The 19,671-nt window shown below is 36.5% G+C and overlaps 1 protein-coding gene across 1 annotated transcript in view; it reads right to left on the bottom strand.

Moving 5' to 3' along the window:
• The window catches only part of LOC148943268 (isocitrate dehydrogenase [NADP] cytoplasmic-like), a 69,218-nt gene extending 49,822 nt beyond the window's left edge, over positions 1 to 19,396 (bottom strand). Inside the window, exons 1-2 of the mRNA XM_089101071.1 lie at positions 19,273 to 19,396; positions 1,114 to 1,347 (exon numbers count right to left, since the gene is read on the bottom strand). Coding sequence (XP_088957197.1) covers positions 1,114 to 1,347; positions 19,273 to 19,288 — 250 coding nt within the window. The 5' untranslated portion in view covers positions 19,289 to 19,396. The remainder of the gene's footprint in view (positions 1 to 1,113; positions 1,348 to 19,272) is intronic.
• Positions 19,397 to 19,671: the final 275 nt, after the last annotated feature.

The following is a 19,671-nucleotide window of genomic DNA, read 5'->3' as shown; positions in this document are numbered from 1 at the left end:
ATTATAGCCTAGTAAACAACACAGCATTTGCACTGGATTCAGATGAATAGATATTTCTTCTGGGCTTGGTCTGTTTTGGTGGGCGTTATTGAGCTGAAACACCTCTTTCTAGCTGATTTATCTCTATTGGGTTACTCTCTGTAGTAGCATAATATTTATAGGCATGAAAATATAATGAGTCAGAGGTAACAGCCTTAAGATTATTGTAGAGGATTTCAACTCTTGATGATAGAAGAGCATTGCCTAGTGCTGAAAACCATGTTGTGACCAAGATGGGCCTAGGATGCACAAAGCTTCCATTCAACTGGAGGTCCAAGGGACTTCTTGCAAACTAAGATTAAAACATTGGAAGCTACAGTGATGAAAGTGGTCAAATATGGTTCTGAAGCATGGGCGCTCCAAAAAAAACGGAGGAAGACTTGTTAGATGTTTTCCAGAGCAAATTGCCTTCAGGTGGTTTTGGGTACCTGACTGTATTTTAAACAGTAGCCTCTTTGAAAAGTGTGGTTCAATCCCCCTTCTAGTGATATAATGATAGAAAGGTTGAGATGGGTAGGGCAGGTTCCATGAATGAAGGATGACAGATTGCCAAAGATTGTTCTTTTTGGCCAATCATCTAGGGCTAAACAGAAAACAGGTCATCCTTGGTTAAGGTGGGAGGATGTTGTAAGAAAAAATTTAAGGGAAATGGAAACTTTCCTGGGAGGGTGTAAAGAGGGAGGTGTTGAATAGATTGGGACGGTGAGGGAGCGTGTGTAGCTGTGTTGGCCTCGGGCAGCTCGGTGCTATGGTAAGTTGTTAGGAGTAGTAGTAGTGGATACTAGTTCCCAATGTTGATGGATAAATTATGATAAAAAAAAATGACCTTCTATTGATTGTTAAATAGAGATGGGGTTGGTTGAAGAATTGCAGTTGTATCCGTGTGAGCCAACAGGAAGTAGATTTCTTATTTACTGTCTTTTGAAACTAATATTATGCCATTGCTCACAGAAGCCTTGATTAATAGAAGAATAGGACAAACATTACAGAGGAAAGGGCAAAAAAAAGCCAAAACATACAAGAGAGTACCATAAAGAGACAAAATCACACTACAAAAAAGCCAAAAAACATTACCTTCAACTCTTTTCTCATCAGGAGTAATTGTTGCACACTTGATTCCAACATTGTACTTTTTAACTGCTGCAGCACAATCAATTGTAACCTGATCATCTGTGGCATCCCTATTCTCTATACCAAGGTCATAGACATGTAACTCAACATCTAAAAATGGCAATATAAGCTTGTCCTTTATGAGATCCCAAATGATACGCGTCATCTCATCCCCAAGGATGTCAACAACTGGACCAGCTAAAGATAAATGAATAATACCATTAAATAGTGACATGCAGATACCAGTACACCACCCAACCTCTACTAATCTAAACCTGGGGGTATTAAAAGTATTTATTCTGATCAAGGACGGCAAAAAAACAAAAAATTAACAAAAACAGAATCTGCAAGCAAGATAAATAAACTCAGAAGATCAGGTGTATATGTGTCAGCTTAATTTTTGATGGTTTGATATGATTGAGGGTAGTAGGGATAAAGAGTGGTAGGGAGATGGTATGACAGGGAGGAGGAATGGCAGGTAGGAAGAGAGCTGGGACGGCAGGAAGGAAGGGAGGTGATAAGGAAGGGTGGTAGGAGGTTGTGATATAGAAAAAATATTGTCAAAGAGTCTGGTTTGTTGTTTGCCTGTTTTTTTTATATTTTTCTTTTTTTGATTAATTATTATTATATTAGAGTGGATGAAACGTGTTAGTGTCTTATGCTACACGCTTTCAAAACTGTAGTTTCTTTGCAAGTGTTGCATTTGCAATTTGTAAACACAGCATTTGTAATTTGTAAAAAATATTTGCTTTTTTTTGTTTAAGAAACCTAAAACTACTGGGACAAGGGAGGGGAGTCCTAAAAAAATTAATTGTATGAAAAATACTCAAAAGTATGGAAAGAATAAACAAACTACTCTGCCATTTATAAAAAAAAACTAAATTTTTCATTGATATGAGGTGCCAAATAAGATGCATCATTTTTTTTTCTCTCAAGAGTATGGGAAATAAAACACAAATCCCCTATGATAAGAATATCCAGGATTTTTGATTCTTGTTTTCTTTAGGCTTATTATCAAAACTAAATCATGTTTTTAGTCATTGAAGATTTATTTACCACCATTTAGCTTCCTAATAAAATGATGAACTTTTGCTAATCAGCAAACAAAATTTATTTGCAAGCTAAAGTTCTACATGGTTTTTCCCTTTAAATTCCATAAAACAACTTTGTGTAAAGACTGTCTAACCTTGGATTGCCATGGATAAAACAATGACTTTACACTTTAACTAAATAAAAAAAACTTTAACTAAAGAATGATCAATCAGATAATGTCACCATGTCAAGATGCCCTAAACTTGCTCTCCCCAAGGGGGTGAGCAAGTTTAGGACATCTTGTGCAATGTCATTGATGAAACTCATAGGGTTGCTCATTAAAGTTCTATAGCAGTAAGTTTCAAAAAGTAAGCAGCAAGTTTCAGTAACAGTAAGTTCATCAATAGATTTGCATCTGTCAAAAAATTCTTTAACCAAGAATTTCCTGCTTAACCTTATGAGAAGAATAAATTAGATCAACAGTGAAATCATTGACATTGTCAAATAAAAAAAGTCAATCATTATGATGTTTAGAAATAACAAAATCAGCACTTGTCTCTGGATGAATCTACATTAATCATCAATATTTTGAGAAAATTAATTTAAAAAAACTTTCCGAAAAAAATAGTTTTTCAAAATAAAAGTAAAGGGAATTTTAAACTTAAGCTCAGCAAATACAAATACATTTTAAAATTACAACTAAAAACGACCTGATATTACTATTAAAGATTAAATAAAACCCAAAACGAACAGAAATTAAATAAACAATCATAGTAAAAACACACATCAAGTAATGATATAAATGAATAAATAGATCTTAAAGCGAGTAATGATTAGATTTAATATGAAAATCAAGCTTAAGATGAAAAAAAATATTTTCCTATTGAAGTATAAATGACACTTGAAACGAAGTGAAATTAAATTAACAATCAATGCAAATAAACATACATTAGATATTAATATAAATTAATAGATGTATCGTAAAATGAATAAAACTTAAATTGAATATGCAAACTAAGGTTGAAACAATCAAAAATCACCTCAAACAAGAATTGGGGAATTACCTCCTTCTCTGACTGTTAAAGTCTAAAACCTACTGCGTAATTGGCGCTTCACTGAAAACCAATTTTGTGACAAATATTTTCTTTTGTACTTATCTCTGAAAATAAACACTAAAATTATAGTAACAATTTGAACTGATGAGATTTCATTTCCTACTGCGTCAAAGTGAAAAAATGGGCTTGTGTAAAACCTCGGAGTTTTTATTATCTGATGTTTGAACAATTTCTAACAAATTGATACCTCAAAATTTTTATTGGATGGATTTGGGGAAAAAGGGCGTGGGGGAACTAGATTAAGCTTCGGTCTCTTTTGACTCTTTAAAAGTGAACTAGAACTTTCTATTTTCAATCAAATGAGCCCTCTCTGAAGTTTATACGAGTACCCCTTCTATAAAAACCATATAAATCCCCAGAGTATAACTTACAACGCCTGTCCCTGGGCCCTGGGAGGTTGTGTCGACCCTAGAGTTTCAATAACTGATGGTTGAACTATTTTTAACAAAATGGTCACCTGAAATATTTATCAGATGGGTTTTTCCATCCGATACGCCTAAAGGCGTGGAGGGCGGGAGGGGCTAGTTGCCCTCTGATCTTTTTCACTCTGAGAAAATGAACTACAATTTTAAATTTGTATTCAAATAAACCCTCTCTGAAGTCTATTCGAGTACATCTTCCAAAAGAACCATATCTGCCCCGAGAGAAATACTTACAATGCCGGCCCCGGCCCTGGGGGGGGGGGTTGTGTCGACACAGGAGTTTTTCCTATCTGACCTTTGAACTATTTTTAACAGAAATGGCCATACGCAAAGCAGTTTTTTATATAATCTTTGAACTATTTTTAACAAAATGGTAACCTCAAATTTTTTACCAGATGTATTTGGGGGAAATAGTCTTGGAGGGCCAGTTGCCCTCTGGTCACTTTTGACTCTAAAAAGGGCTGGATTTCAATACCCAATCAAATATCCTTCTCTGGAGTTTATACGAGCATCTCTTTCTTACGAACCATATATGCCCCAGGGCATAACTTACAACGCCTGCCCCTGGGCCCTGGGGGCTTGTGACAACACCTGAATTTTTGTTATCTGACTTTTGAGAAATTTTTAACCTAATACCTATCTAATAATTTTTATTGGATGCATTTGGGTACAAGGGGCGTGGGGGGCTAGTTGCCCTCCAATATCTTTTGACTCGAAAAAAATTAACTAGAACTTTCAATTTCCAATCAAATGAGCCATCTCTGAGTTTTTTACTAGCATCCCTTCAATAAGAACCATAAATTCCAAAAGGGCATAACTTACAACACCTGCCCTCTGGCCCTGGGGGGCTGTGTTGACCCCTGAGTTTTGGCTATATGGTCTTTGAACTATTTAAAAAAAAAAGATATTGCGCAGTTTTTATCGGATGGGCTTGAGTCAAGAAGGGCGTGGAGGGGGGGGGGGCTGGATGCCCTCCGATCGCTTTTGACTCTTAAAAGGTGAACTAAAACTTACAATTTCCAATCAAATGAAACCTCTTTAAAGTTAATACGAGAATCCCTTTCATAAGACCCATATATGCCCCCAGGACATAACTTATAACGCCTGCCCCCGGGCCCTGGTGGGTTGTGTCAACACCAGAATTTTTGTTATATAATCTTTGAACTATTTTTGACAAAATAGCTATCTTAAAATTTTTATGGGATGCCTTTGGGAAAATAAGGTTTAGGGGGGGGGGCTGGTTACCCTCCAATATCTTTTGACGCTTAAAAAGTGAACTAGAACTTTCAGTTTCCAATCTAATGAGCCCTCTCTGAAGTTTATACGACAATGTTGTCTATACAAAACGTTATATGCCCCCAGGGCATAATTTACAACCCTTACCCTAAGGGCTTTGGGGAGGAAGGGCAGGGTGGGGGGTTTCTCATCCTCAAAGACCTAAATTCCAGAACTGAAAACTACGTTGAATAAAATAGCTGTCTCAAAATTTTGATTGGATGTGTTTGGGGAAAACAGGGCGTGAGAGGGGGTCAGTTGCCCTCAAATCACTTTTGACTATTAAAAAGGGACTAGCCTTTTGAATTTCCAATCAAATGAGCCTTTTTTGAAGTTTCTACGACACCGCCTTCTATAAAAGCATATATGCCCCCAGGGTGTAACTCAAAACCCTTGCCTTGAGGGTTGTGGGGGAGTGTCCTCCTCAAAAACATATTTTCTATCTGAAAATCAACTACACTGAACAAAATGGCTATCTCAAAATTTTGATTGGATGTCTTTGGGGGAATGATGGGCGTGGGGGGGGCTAGTTGCCCTCCAATCACTTTTGACTCTAAAAAAGGGAAGTATCCCTTTGAAATTCCAATCGAATGAGCCTTTTTTGAAGTTTCTACGACAACGCCTTCTATAAAAACCTTATATGCCCCCAGGGCATAACTTAAAAACCCTTGCCCTAAGGGTTGTGGGGGATTTTCCTCCTCGAAAACATATTTTCTATCTGGAAATCAACTACGCTGAACAAAATGGCTATCTCAAAATTTTGATTGGATGTGTTTGGGGGAATGATGGGCAGCAGGGGGGGGGGTAGTTGCCCTCCAATCACTTTTGACTATTAAAAAGGGCACTAGCCCATTGAATTTCTAATCGAATGATCCTTTTTTTGAAGTTTCTATAACAACGCCTTCTATAAAAACCGTATATGCCCACAGGGTATGACCCTTGCCCTGAGGGTTGTGGGGGTTGTCCTCATCAAAAAACATATTTTCTATCTGGAAATCAACTATGCTGAACAAAATTGCTATCTCAAAATGTTGATTGGATGTATTTGGGGGAATGATGGGCGTGGGGGGGGGCTAGTTGCCATCCAATCACTTTCGACTATTAAAAGGGCACGAACCCTTTGAATTTCCAATCGGATGAGCCTTTTTTGAAGTTTCTACGACAACACCTTCTATAAAACCTTATATGCCCTCAGGGCATAACTTAAAACCCTTGCCCTGAGGGTTGTGGGGGATTGTCCTCTTCAAAAACATGTTTTCTATGTGGAAATCAACTATGCTGAACAAAATGGCTATCTCAAAATTTTGATTGGATGTGTTTGGGGAAATGATGGGCGTGGGGGGGGGGCTAGGCTCCAAACAATAAATTTAGAAAATTAAAAAGGGCACTATCCCTATGAATTTAAAATCGAATGAGCCTTTTTTGAAGTTTCTACAACAACGCCTTCTATAAAAACCTTATATACCCCCAGGGCATAACTTAAAACTCTTGCCCTGAGGGTTGTGGGGGAGTGTCCTCCAAAAAAATATATTTTCTATGTAGAAATCAACTATGCTGAACAAAATGGCTATCTAAAAGTTTTGATTGGATGTGTTTGGGGGAATGATGGACGTCGGGGGAGGGCTAATTGCCCTCCAATCATTTTCGACTACTAAAAAGGGCACTAGAACTCTCAATTTCCAATCAAATGAGTCCCCTTTGAAGTTTCTACGATGACACCTTCCATATGAAGCGCCTCGGGGAAAAAAATAAAATAATAATAAAACATTGGAGCCATATGGCCTTTACTATAGGCAATGCTACAGTGTTGCCTCTGAAATAATAATTAGCTGTATGACTACTGGGCATCTTACCCTAATACAAAATAACTTCCCAATGGATCATGAAGGCTCAGAACTCATTCATGAGTTTCATTTACCTAACTCAAAACATGAAAATAAGCATAAAAACTAGCAATCTAAAATTTCTTGAATAAATTTATAGTATCAAAAATGATTTAGAAACAGAAATGAAAATAAAAAAAAAGCACTTATGTGATTCATTGAAACTATACAATATATTCCAACTGTTGCTTGACTCCAAAAAGGTACCCATAGACTGGCAGCTGACCCATGTCACCCCAATACTCAAGAAAGGTGACTGCATCAAAGCCAAAAACTATAGACCCATCAGTCTGACCTCAGCAGTGGCGAAAACCCTTGAGCGGATTGTGAATGATGAGATTCTGACACATCTCTGTACCAATAATATACTTTCCCCAACCAGCACCGCTTTCAGCCAGGAAAATCGGTTGAGACCAATCTCCTTGAGACATACAGCACCATAACAGATCACTTGGAGAAAGGAATCCCTGTGGACCTGATTTTACTGGACCTAGCCAAGGGTTTTGACAAGGTACCACACAACCATCTCAGATTGAAACTTTCGGCAGCAGGTACCCACGCGGACGTGATCGTTTGGGTCATGCACTTTTTGACTGGTCAGACTCAGCAGGCTCGACTCTTCACAGCTAATGGCGACAAGGTTTTCTTCAAACCATGTGATGTTGTAAGCAGAGTCCCCCAAGGTACTGTTTTGGGTCCGATCTTACTCCTCATATACATCAACGATATGGTGAACGGAACAGAAAACTACATCACTCTCTATGCCGACAACTCCAAGCTTTTCGGGCCTGCAAATCAACAAATTCTACAGCGTGACCTTCGTAGAATCCAAACATGGGCACAAGATTGGCTACTCGAATTCAACACATCAAAGTGTAGTGTCCTTCACTTTGGAAGCAACAATCCCTGTCACCAGTACAACATGTCTAATCCCAATTCACTGACTGACTTAGTACTAAAGACAAGTCCCAAAGAAAGAGATCTAGGAGCGCTGATAGATGAACAATTGAAGTTCCACAGCCACTGGCAACAAGCAGTTTCAAAAGCAAATTCAAGCCTTGGTCTCCTCAAATGCACAATAACCAGCCGTTCCTGTACAGTTTTTCTAAGGCTCTACAAGGCTATAGTTAGGCCTGTTTTGGATTTTGGTACATGTCTCACCTCCTCTTCCTATAAGAATGATACCAGTCTAATCGAAGGAGTTCAGAGGCATGCCACAAAGTGCTTAGCTGGCCCACAAGATCTCCCATACAACAAGAGACTGGAACGCATGCAGCTGCCAACACTCGTCTTCAGACGCCACCATTGTGATATGATGCTGACCTACAAGTATAACGCACAACCAAATAACCCCCTTTTTACCAAACATTCAAGTCAGCACCATACAAGAGGACACTCACAAAAGCTGTCAAAACGTTCTGTCAATACACGAACGCGGCAACACTTCTTCTCCAAGCGTGTTGTCAACGATTGGAATAGCCTTCAAGCTGAAACGGCGACTGCACCCACGGCTGCGTCCTTCAAGTCTAGACTGGACAAAGAATGGAATGACAAGCCATGGAAATATGAGTTGGACTGTCCGTCCCACTCAATTACCGACTGATGCCAACTACATCATAATGAGTGTCTTGCTAGGAGGCTGATGCCGCTTCCGGGTTAATTTGTATCTCTCCTGCAGATCTCTCTTATGGCGTGTAACTGGGCCCTAACAAAGAGACGAAATTTTGCCATTATTGACCCGGAGCACAACAGATCCTGTATGGACCTTAATCGCTCCAAAGTGCGAATCAAGGTAATTAAGGTAAAACCATGAAAATGAATATAAAATTAGCAATCTAAAAATGTGTTGTTGTTTTTTTGTCCTAGCATTCCCCCTTCTGGAGAGCTGCTATTCTACAGCTTTAACATTTTTATGCTCATACTCTTTTATGGTTAAAGTTACATTTGTGATCATTCATATTGTGTCCCCTATGCATCCCTAGGGTACATACAAAACTAACATAAAAAAATGGTGTCATTTAGATTACATATTTTATGCTCCTATTCAACATGATAATTGTTACCCAGACCATGCATTCTACCCCGCCATGGACACATATATAGTCCTCATAATATAATTGTTTTTTTTCTTTTATTGATTGATCTGTTGTAGAATTAATCAAAATAACTTTTTGCACAAAATAAGCTTTTAAAAAAAAAAAAAGAACTCCATTAAACCAAAAATGAACAAAAATAGAGTCAAATAATCTACCAAGCAAAAAATTACCACAAACTAAAACTAACAAGTAAATGAAGCCCAAAAAAGACAGGAACTTAAACAAGTCAAACTCATAACAAGCAAAAATTAATATCAGTAGTGCTCCAAACCTTATGCTTTCTAAAAGCCAGAATATAATTTGTACTTTACTAAAAAAAATCCAAATGAATTTACTAAAAAAAAATGCGCATTGTCAGTTTAATATACATATGCTGATATTTATTCCTTAAGATCTTAATTAATTTTTAATTTCTTAAAGTTATAAGTGAAAACATTTAAAAGAATTTTTTCAGTAAAGTACAAATTATATTCCGGCTTTTAGAAAGCATAGGGTTTAGAACCTTACTCAGATAAATTTCTGCTTGTTTTGAGTTTAAGACTTTCTATAAAAAAAAAAACCTTATATGCCCCCAGGGCATAACTTACAGTCCTTGCCCTGAGGGGTTTGGGTGGTTTATCATGCTCAAAGACATAATTTCGAGAATTTCCAACTACATTGAACAAAATGCCTATCTCAAAATTTTGATTGGATGTGTTTGGGGAAATGGTGGGCATGAGATGGGGGTTAGTTGCTCTCCAATCACTTTTGACCATTAAAAATGGCACTAGCCCTTTCAATTTCTAATCAAATGAGCTTTTTTGAAGTTTCTACATTAATGCTTTCTATAAAAACCTTATATACTCCTGGGCCATAGCTAAAAACCCTTGCCCTGAGGGCTCTGAAGGGGGTTATCATCCTGAAAGACCTAATTTCCGGAACTTTTACCTACATCGAACAAAAAGGCTATCTCAAAATTTTTATTGCATGTGTTTGGGGAAATGATGGACGTGAGAGGGGGTTAGTTGCCTTCCGATTACTTTCGACTATTAAAAAGGGTACTAGCCCTTTCAAGAGTCTAATACTTTTTAGATGATAAGTGATAGATAAAAATATAAAAGACGAATTGAAATTGAAATGATCAATATATATATTCATAATTGCTATTTCCCTAGTAGGGATAGCTCTGTGCCATGGTTTGTTGATTAAAACACAAGGGGCTCTGCCCTTTGGGGTCCCTGACGCATGTACACTCACTTTGTTGTGCATTTTTTGGCCTATGGCTTGTTTTGACTGTTAATGTGCTTGCTGCAAACTCTCTCAGATTCCTGCATATTGCAACTCCCAATTGCTTGAAAGTGTTTATCAAACCTTTTTATACCCTGCTTTGAAACTTAGTGCTGTGCCTGCTTTTGACTTACTATTGTTTGCTTAATTTATTATTGACTGAGGGCCCCCTCTGCTTGTAGCCTAATTGCTGTATTTATTTGACAATTTATTTCCTTTTTGTGATGTAATGTTGTTGTTTAATTTGCTTTAGCCCTTTGGGGTTTTATTTGTAATGACTGACAGGATGATTAGTAGTCCTGTCACCTCTGACACCAATAACTCTAGTGTAAGGATTTTGGCTTTAGGTGTTGAAGATCCTAATTAAAGTAGGCCTAGGCTGTTGACATTGGGTTATAGAACAGTCATTGCCAAAAAACTTTCAACATCTCTGAAATCATGAGTGCAGGGGCTATTATGGTTCAATGTTAGAAAGACTTGGACCAGATGGCTCCATTATCATAATAGCTGTGAACCAGTCAGTAGCTGCTGCTATACTTTCTATTTCAGATATAGCTGTAAAAGGATGTACCATAAGGTAAAGTTTGTGCTTGGTCCTAGCTCTAACCCTGCTTTAATCAGAAACAGAAGAGGTAAAGTAACTATCCCATGTGAGGATGTCACCCGTCTGGATGATTTTGTCAAGAAGGCCCAAGTTGATGAAAGAATACAACAAGTGACATTGGCCTACAAAAATTCAATCCCATCAATTATCCCTTTGGTTTGCACCTTTAATCAGGATGTTCAGTTCCCTCTGAAAATCTCTGTTTGGGGTGCAAGGTACACAGTTAAGCAGTTTATCCCCCAGGCAATTCAGTGTTTCAATTGCCAAGGTTTTGGTAACATGGCCTCAAGTTGCCACAGAGGCAGAAGATGTCTACTTTGTAGTGGACAACACACCCTTGATGAATGCCCCCATTCTAAAACAGTAAAGCAAGATCAGGTACTCAAGTACCCTAACTGCAATGGTAACCATGCTGTAAGTGCCCAGTATTCATAGAGAAGAAAGCAATTGTAAGTTACTCTTTCACCAATAATGTCCCCATGAGGACTGCTGCTGAGGTCTTGAAGAAAGGACTTCCTAAACATACAGAACACATCCCCATAGTACACACAGACTCTTTCCCTCCACTGACTCCTAATCAACCTCCAGCTGAGGAACTCAGCATGAGGTACATGGCCATGTTTGAAGGTGTTGCAAAGCAGATCTCTGATCTAACTCAGGTTATTACATCTATTTGTGAACTGCTTTCTAAGTTAGCCCCAAGACTTTTTCAAAATGCAGTATGTAGCCTAAATCAGTCACTTGAAAACCTAAATAGAGAAGGTTCATTCCTTCCCACAATGTCAGCAGATACCAGCAGTCCTGACCTAAATAGCCTAAATAAGTCAATTGAAAACCTAATAAGTAGCCTAAAAAAGTCAGTTGAAAACCTAAATAGAGAAGTTTCATTCCTTCCCACAATGTCAGCAGATACCAGCAGCCCTGGCAAAGCAGAAAGGAAACGTTAAGGAAAGGTGTCTGTACCCAGCCCAGAAGGTGCTACAATATAACCTAGGGTCAGACCTAGGTTGGCGCCTTCTCAGACAACTGACTAGTTATCTCTCAATTGTTTTCTGTTGGGTTTGACATGGTTGACTAAGCACAAACTTAGGAAGTAATTTGGTTAAGACTACTGGTTTGGTTCATTCCCTAAATAAATTTTTATTTTTTTATTTTTCTTATTTTAATTTTTTTTTCTGCATACTTCCTTTTTTAGAGTTGCCTTATTTGTTTATAATTTGATCTAGGTGACAGGTTAAATGTATTATTTATTATATTTGACTTGTATAAAAATTGTATCTGCTGTTTGATATGGTATTTGCATCATTATGGTTCCTGTTTATATTTGATGGAAGGTGCTGATGGAGATTAACCCCTAAAATAAGCAAGACAAATGGTAGATGGCTACATATTATTTTAATCTTGTTGGCCATGATGCCCCTCCCATGTTATTTTATTTTAGAGTAATCCTTTTTCTATTTTATTTGTATTATCCTTATCTATCCTTTCATATTTTATCTGATTAATTTTCTATATATGGAGGTATGTAACATGTTATCATGTAAAAATGTATTATTTATTATAATTGTGTTGTATATGTATTTTAATTACTGTATGACAAAGCCTAGTTGCATTATTTTGATTCTTGTTTTTCAATGCAGGCAGTTGCTGCAGGTGAATTACTCCCAAACAATAGCAAGATAAGTGATGTATGATCAGGTTCAGTGACTATTGACCAAGTGACACCCAAGCAAGCTAGTGATTACAGAAGGCACTGAACAATTGAGTGATACAAACGCATATCGTCGAACGCGTCAAACCTCAAACAAACAAACAAACAGCCCTTTCAATTTCCAATCAAATGAGCCCTTTTTGAAGTTTTTACAACAATGCTTTCTATAAAAACCTTATATGCCTCCAGGGCATAACTTACAACCCTTGCCCCGAGGGCTGTGGGGGGAATGTCCTCCTCAAAAACAAAATTTCCAGATCTTTCAACTATCTTGAACACAATGTCTATCTCAAAATTTTGATTGGATGTGTTTGGGGAAATGGTGGGCATGAGAGAGGGGTTAGTTGTTCTCCAATCACTTTTGACTATTAAAAAGGCCACAAGCCCTTTCAATTTCCAATCAAATAATCCCTTTTTGAAGTTTCTACAACAATACTTTCTATAAAAAAAGCTTATATACCCCCAGGGCATAAATTATAGCCCTTGCCCTGAGGGCTGTGGGGGGAGTGTCCTCCTTAAAAACATAATTTCCATCTGGAAATCTACTAAGTTGAACAAAATGGCTATCTCAAAATTTTTATTGGATGTGTTTGGGGAAATGGTGGGCATGGAAGGGGTGTTAGTTGCCCTCAAATCCCTTTTGGCTATTAAAAAGGGCACAAGCCCTTCCAATTTCCCATCAAATGAGCCCTTTTCAAAGTTTCTATGACAACTCCTTTGATACAAAGTGCCCTGGTCTAAACCAAAAATAAAAAAAATAATAATAATACATTGTTCTTTACTTAGGCAGGACTATTGTGCTGCCTGTGATCTGTAACTCTAAGTAGACCCAAGATTTAGCTGTGAGATTGTGCTGAAATTTGGATACAATATACTATTTTAAATTAACTAAAAATTCATGATGACCCCAACACAGAAAGATTGAGCAGTAAAGTTACAGACAGTGACTCTCCAGAACAATAGTGATACATAAAATAAACATATTAGTTTGTTGTTCTTTCTGTAACCAGTTGTAAAACTGGTTACATTGTGTGTATCCACAATACTCAGACTAACTTAGCCTGAGAAACCATGCTAAATATAGGAAAAAATGACAGTTGTAAATGAGTTATAATTGTAAATAAGAATAGACAGAAATATGATAATTTGATTAATGTAAATATGGTGAGTATCTCAAACCAGGAATTTCACTGTTTTTTATGTTAGTTTTTTTTTATAGCCTAGGGCTATACAAAACCATTAGAAGGGGGGGCTAGGAATGAATTGCCAAAATCATAAATTAGCAACATAAAATGTCTTTCATTTTGTTATAGCATGACTCCTTTGGGAGAGCTACCATTTTTAACATTTACTGCTTTAGCTTGTAGTGCAAAATTTGAATATTAATAAGCTAGAAGGTGCCATGATAATCTGATTAATAAAAATATGCTGTATGTTATAAAGTAAGAATCTTTTATAAGGCATTGCTGTAAAGTTAGGCTTACTTCAACACAAACACTACCATTCTGAAAATGTGTATGCTTGGCATATAGAGAAGCTGATAAAAAGTAAAGAAAAGTGCCAACAGATGGCAATATATGAATGAAAAAGCTAGGCCTCACCTTACCAAAGAAAGAGTACGCAAATCAATTTTACATGAAAGCCTAGGAAAGAATGAAGGAAGGAGACTCCTGACAGATGTGGAAGAACAAAAGGAATGAGCTAGTTATTTTGAAAGTGTATTGATTTACCCTGCACCTTTAGTTCCAACTGATATACCAGATCAACCTGTCTTCAGTCTCAGCATCAGTGACAGCAAGCCATCAGCCAATGAGATATTCTCAGAAGAGAAAAAAACAAAAGAAAACTGGGAAGGCTTCTGATACAGACACATTTTAGCAGAAATGATCAAATCAAGCCTGAGACTAACCTTGGCCATTTGGCTATCTTTCTTCTCACTTTTATCACCAAAAACTAGAAAATTTTTCAAGCTCAAATTGACACTGATTTCTTTTTAAATCTGTGCTGATTTGGAAATCAGTTCCCAAAATCAGCCACATGTGCCCAGCCCTTTACTCTGTACATAATGCTGGAGAAATCTAATGAGTAGAGACAATGCTTATATACTCTTTGTGAACTTTGAATAATTGTTTGATTCAGTGAATTGTCAAACCTGGTGGAGAGTCTTACAGTTCTACTGCATTCCCAAGAAGCTAGTCTATCTAGTAGTTGTCATGTACAATGCTGTGTTCTAACACTGTGTTAAAATCCCAAATGGCAACATGCACTACTTCAAAGTGATGACTGGCATAAAGTGAAGAAGTGTCCTGTCACTTTTCACTTTGTCCTATTTGTAGACTATATCTTTAGACAGTTAAATTGACACACCATCAAAATTGCAGGAAAGATTTTCCAGGACATTGATTTTGCTGATGATGTTGGGCTCATAGAAGCCAATAAGCAAAGGCTCCAGAAATTCCTAAACAAACTCACAAAGAAAGCTGAACATTTCAGACTACATTTCAGCTCTCCAAAGAATAGAGCTTTGTCACTTAAGAGTCTATCCATGGGAATCTAACTAGGAGATAGATATTTAGCAGATGACATTTTTCAAGTATTTAGGCAGTACAGTAACCTCCAGTGGCAACTCTGAAAAGGAATTACACACAAGAATAGCCCTAGCCAGTACAGCATTTCAGAGAATTCTACCAGTCTGGAAATCCACAGTATACTCACAGAAGCTAAAACTCACACTGTTCCCAAATAATGTTTGTCTGTTCTCAGTTACTCTAAGGAATGCCTGAAGTAAACTGTAGAACAGGAGAAAAATTTTACTGCATTTGAAAATAATGGTATTTGCTGAATTCTAAGGACCAACTGGAAAGACCAAGTCAGCAACCTCCAGATCCATGACTCACAGATGCCAACCAGACATCACCTCTGTTGTGAGGCAAGAAAGATGGTGACACTTGGACATATCCTCTGTATACCAGATCATAGACTTCCTAAAATGCTCCTCTACTGGCAACAAGAAGGCACCATCACCAAGGAAGACCAAAAAACATACTCTGAAGAACATGTAAACAGGACAGGAAGAGTCCTCTAGATGAGTCATATCCCAGAGTGGGAGACTATCTATACAGCAGCCCACTTGAGGGAAGACTACTGCATTTAGACCCCCCCCCTTGCTGGGCAAGTTTAATGTTAAATCAATTTCAAGAAAAGAAACATATGGTAAACTTCACAGATTATATATAATTTGGGATATATATTTGCAAAGAGGGGAAGGGTAAAATAAAATGAAGCACTTCTAGGAATAATATAAGTAAGTATTCTAGGATTTCTTAAAGTTATTTCTATAACTTTATAGTGCTTTCTTTTGAGTAGGCCTAAGTCTACACTAACCCATAGCCTACCTATTATTTGACTTTTTTAGTTTGTTCGGCTATATAACCTAAGGCTATTGGCAAATTTGCAGTTTACAAAATAATTTAGCGAGGATTAAATATATCACTTGATGCCTTTTTTATGCTCTTTCATAATTCAATAATTGCTTCAGGGGGAAATTACATTTTGAAACCTTAAAGGGCTCAAACAGCCCATAGTAACCAGAAGTTTAAAACATATTAAAAAAAACTGGCTTTTGAAAAAGAATTGTCATTTGTAGATGGCTCAAGAATGGTAATTTTATTTTCCTTAACCTTAATAGTAAAATGTAATTTCAAAAACAAAACCTCAAAAATGATTCCAGTTTTGCTGTGATGTTGTCTTCAAGGAGTTGCATGCCCTTTTTAAAAATTCCTACAAATTTGTTTTCAAAATAACATTACACTATTAAGATTAATAAAAATAACCATTCCTTAATCAGCAACAAATGAAAATTCTTTCCAGTTTTTTTAGAAAAATGTTTTTAAATTTTTGGTTACTATGGACTGTTTTACCTTTTGGGGCCCTATTAAGGACTCAAAATGGAATTTGCAATAGAAACCTTTATTGAATTATAAAATAGCACAAGAAGAGACATCAAGTGATACATCAGTTTCATCCTAGCCAAATTATGTTGAAAACTTCAAATTTACCAAGTTAGCAATCTAAAATGTCTCTCTTTTCATTCTGGCATGTCTCCTTTGGGAGAGTCACTTCCTAAAAATTTGACCTCTCAAGATTAACAAAAACCCCTAATCTGAAATTTAGACAGTTTTCCCTGTCCAAATCTTTTATTTTTTCAATTTTTAGCCTGATGTTGTTGTGGTTTGGGGTTTGTCCAATAGGTCATATGCATTTGAATCACTTGATTTATCTTTACCTTTGGTAATCACTAGCTTGCTTGGGTATCACTTCAGTCAATATTCACTGAACTAGATTATGTATCACTTAACTTGCTATTGGTAGGGAATTATTCACCTGCAGCAATTGCCTGCATTGAAAAACAAGAATCAAAAGAATGCAACTATGCTTCATCATACAGCAAAAATTCATATACAACACAATTGTAATAAATAATACAGTTATAAAATATAACCTTTCATATACTTCCAGATATAAAAATTTAAGCAGATAAAATAAGGATTATAAAAACAAGTAAAATAGTAAATAGAATAACTCTAAAATAAAATAATATGAGAGGGGTTGTCAGGGCCTGAAAGATTTAAATAATATGAGACCATCTACCACTTATTTTTCTATTTGTAGGGGTTATTCACCAGCAACAAGTGCCAACATTTGTAAACATGAACCAAAATAATGCAATTTTGCTTTATCAAACAGCAATTATAATGTGTATACAACTCAGTAATATAAATAACTTGTAACCTGTCACCTATATCCAGACATAAAAATATGAACAAATAAAATACAAATAAGACAACTCTAAAATAAAACATGCAGGAAATGAAAAAAAAAATGACCAAATGAACCAAACCAATTGTCTTAACCAAATTACTTAATAAGCTTGTGCTTAGTCATCCATCCCAAATTCAAGAAGAATGATGGAGAGATACTAGTCATTTGTCTGAGAAGGGGCTAACCTAGGTCTCTGTAGCCTAGTTATAGCACCTTCTGGGATAGGTAGGCCCATAGATTCCTTTCCTTTACATTTCCTTTCTGCTTTGACAGGGCTGCTGATACCTGCTGACATAGTGGGAAGGCTTGAACCTTTGGAAAAATTATAGTTTAGCTACTTTTTGCTATCTTGGAAAGGGGTTAGGTTAGGGAAATGAAACTTTCAGGGATGGGTCTACAGACTAAGTACCCTATGCCCTGGGAGGGTATTTTGAAGTAACCTACCTATCTCCACTTCTTCACTCTCTAGAGGACAGTGAGCTTTGATGCCCTTTATAATCACTGTGTTATAAGATTGAAATTTTACAAAATAGACCTTTTGCTTAAATGAAGTAGCTAGCCTACAACATAACTGTTTTCAGCTTCACAACTTTGGCTGTTCTCAATTTATAAGGTTTATAAGATCTGTAGATACATTTCCTACATTTCGAAAACCCCTATCAATATGACTTAAAATTCTACTTATTATAGGCCGAACAGGTAGATTGTATTTTCAGAATTAAATCAGAGAAAAACAAAGTGATAACTAAAAATTAAGGTAAAAGTTTGTTTAGTCAAAATTTCAATAGGTAGGCTAAAGACCTGTCAAGTGGGGAAATTTCTAAGATTTATAAATCAGGAACCAGGATAGGGTTAACATAGAAACTTGGTAATACCTTTCCAGAGCAAGTTTTAGGCTGTGGATTCATTACTAAAAGTCCCATTTTCCTACCCTAACCAGTAAATTTTTACCAAATCATATTATTGAGTTTCAAATAAAGTGAATATGCCTATTCTATACCATTTGATGCCTTTTTATATGCTGAATACAACAATATAATAATCATTTCTATCGGAAATGAATTTTGGTCAATATATACCAAATCATATTATTGAGTTAGGACTAAAGTGAATACACCATTCGACGCCTTTTTTTATGCTGATTACAAATATAATAAGCATTTCTATTGGAAATGAATTTCAGCCCCCCCCCCCCCTATATATGCCAATTCAGGGTTAGGTTAGGTTAGGTATAGCCTATATAGGAGGGGGGGCTGAAATTCATTTCCAATAGAAATGCTTATTATATTTGTAATCAGCATAAAAAAGGCATCGAATGGTGTATTCACTTTATTTGAAACTCAATAATATGATTTGGTATATATTGACCTGAATCTTAGCCCCCCCCCCCCTATAGGCCTATATGTCAATTCAGGATATATATTTGCACATATGGGGGGGGGGGTTAGGTTGGGGGGGGGCTGAAATTCATTTCCAATAGAAATGATTATTATATTTGTAATCAGCATAAAAAATGCATTGAATGGTGTATTCATGTTATTCCTAACTCAATAATATGATTTGGTAAAAATTTACCCCCTAACCTTTTCAACTGAGTTACTCAGGCTACAGACTGAATTTGGAAAATGTTTTGGTGTTAACTGAAAAATCAGTTTGCAAATAGATGTTACAACCTGGGTTAGATTAGATATCTGCTTTTCAACACTTTCAAACATGGTCATGTACTTCATGTTGAGTTCATCAACCAAAGGTTGATTAGGAGTCAGTGGATGGAAAGTCTGTAGGCTATGTACCATGGGGATATCTTCTGTACAAGTTGGACCTCAGCAGCACTCCTCATTGGGAAATTATTGGTAAATGAGTAAATAACAATAGCTTTCTTTTCCATGAGTCCAAACCTTTTATTTTTTCCATTTTTGGTCTGATAATTGAAAAGCCTTTCTCTCTTATGCTTCTTCTATTAAATGAGAACTTTTTTTATTTAGAGTACGCTCCTGCTTTGAAAAAAACTGTAAATAGTGTAAATAATTTTTTTTTTCCTTCCATGTGAGAGCGAATTAACTGCTGAAACGACGGAAAATTAACTTCGTGTAAAATATTGCATCAATTTTTTTTTAACTAGCATGGATATGAGAATTAATGAATATTGAGGCATTAAAACCAGGAGCATAATTTGCTAGGGGATAGTGAGGGGGCAACCGCCCTGCCTTTTTAATACTTTTAGTACTGTCAATAATTCTTCCTCCCAAAATAAATCATCCTTCACTTTCAAAGTGTCGCAAACTTTTTCATTCTTT

Source organism: Artemia sp. Qi Xiang Cuo, chromosome 15 (assembly GCF_049724085.1).
Source record: "Artemia sp. Qi Xiang Cuo chromosome 15, ASM4972408v1, whole genome shotgun sequence".
NCBI classification, from domain to species: domain Eukaryota; kingdom Metazoa; phylum Arthropoda; class Branchiopoda; order Anostraca; family Artemiidae; genus Artemia; species Artemia sp. Qi Xiang Cuo.
The sequence above is the reverse complement of the archived record's forward strand: the minus strand, read 5'-3'. Positions and strand labels throughout refer to the sequence as shown.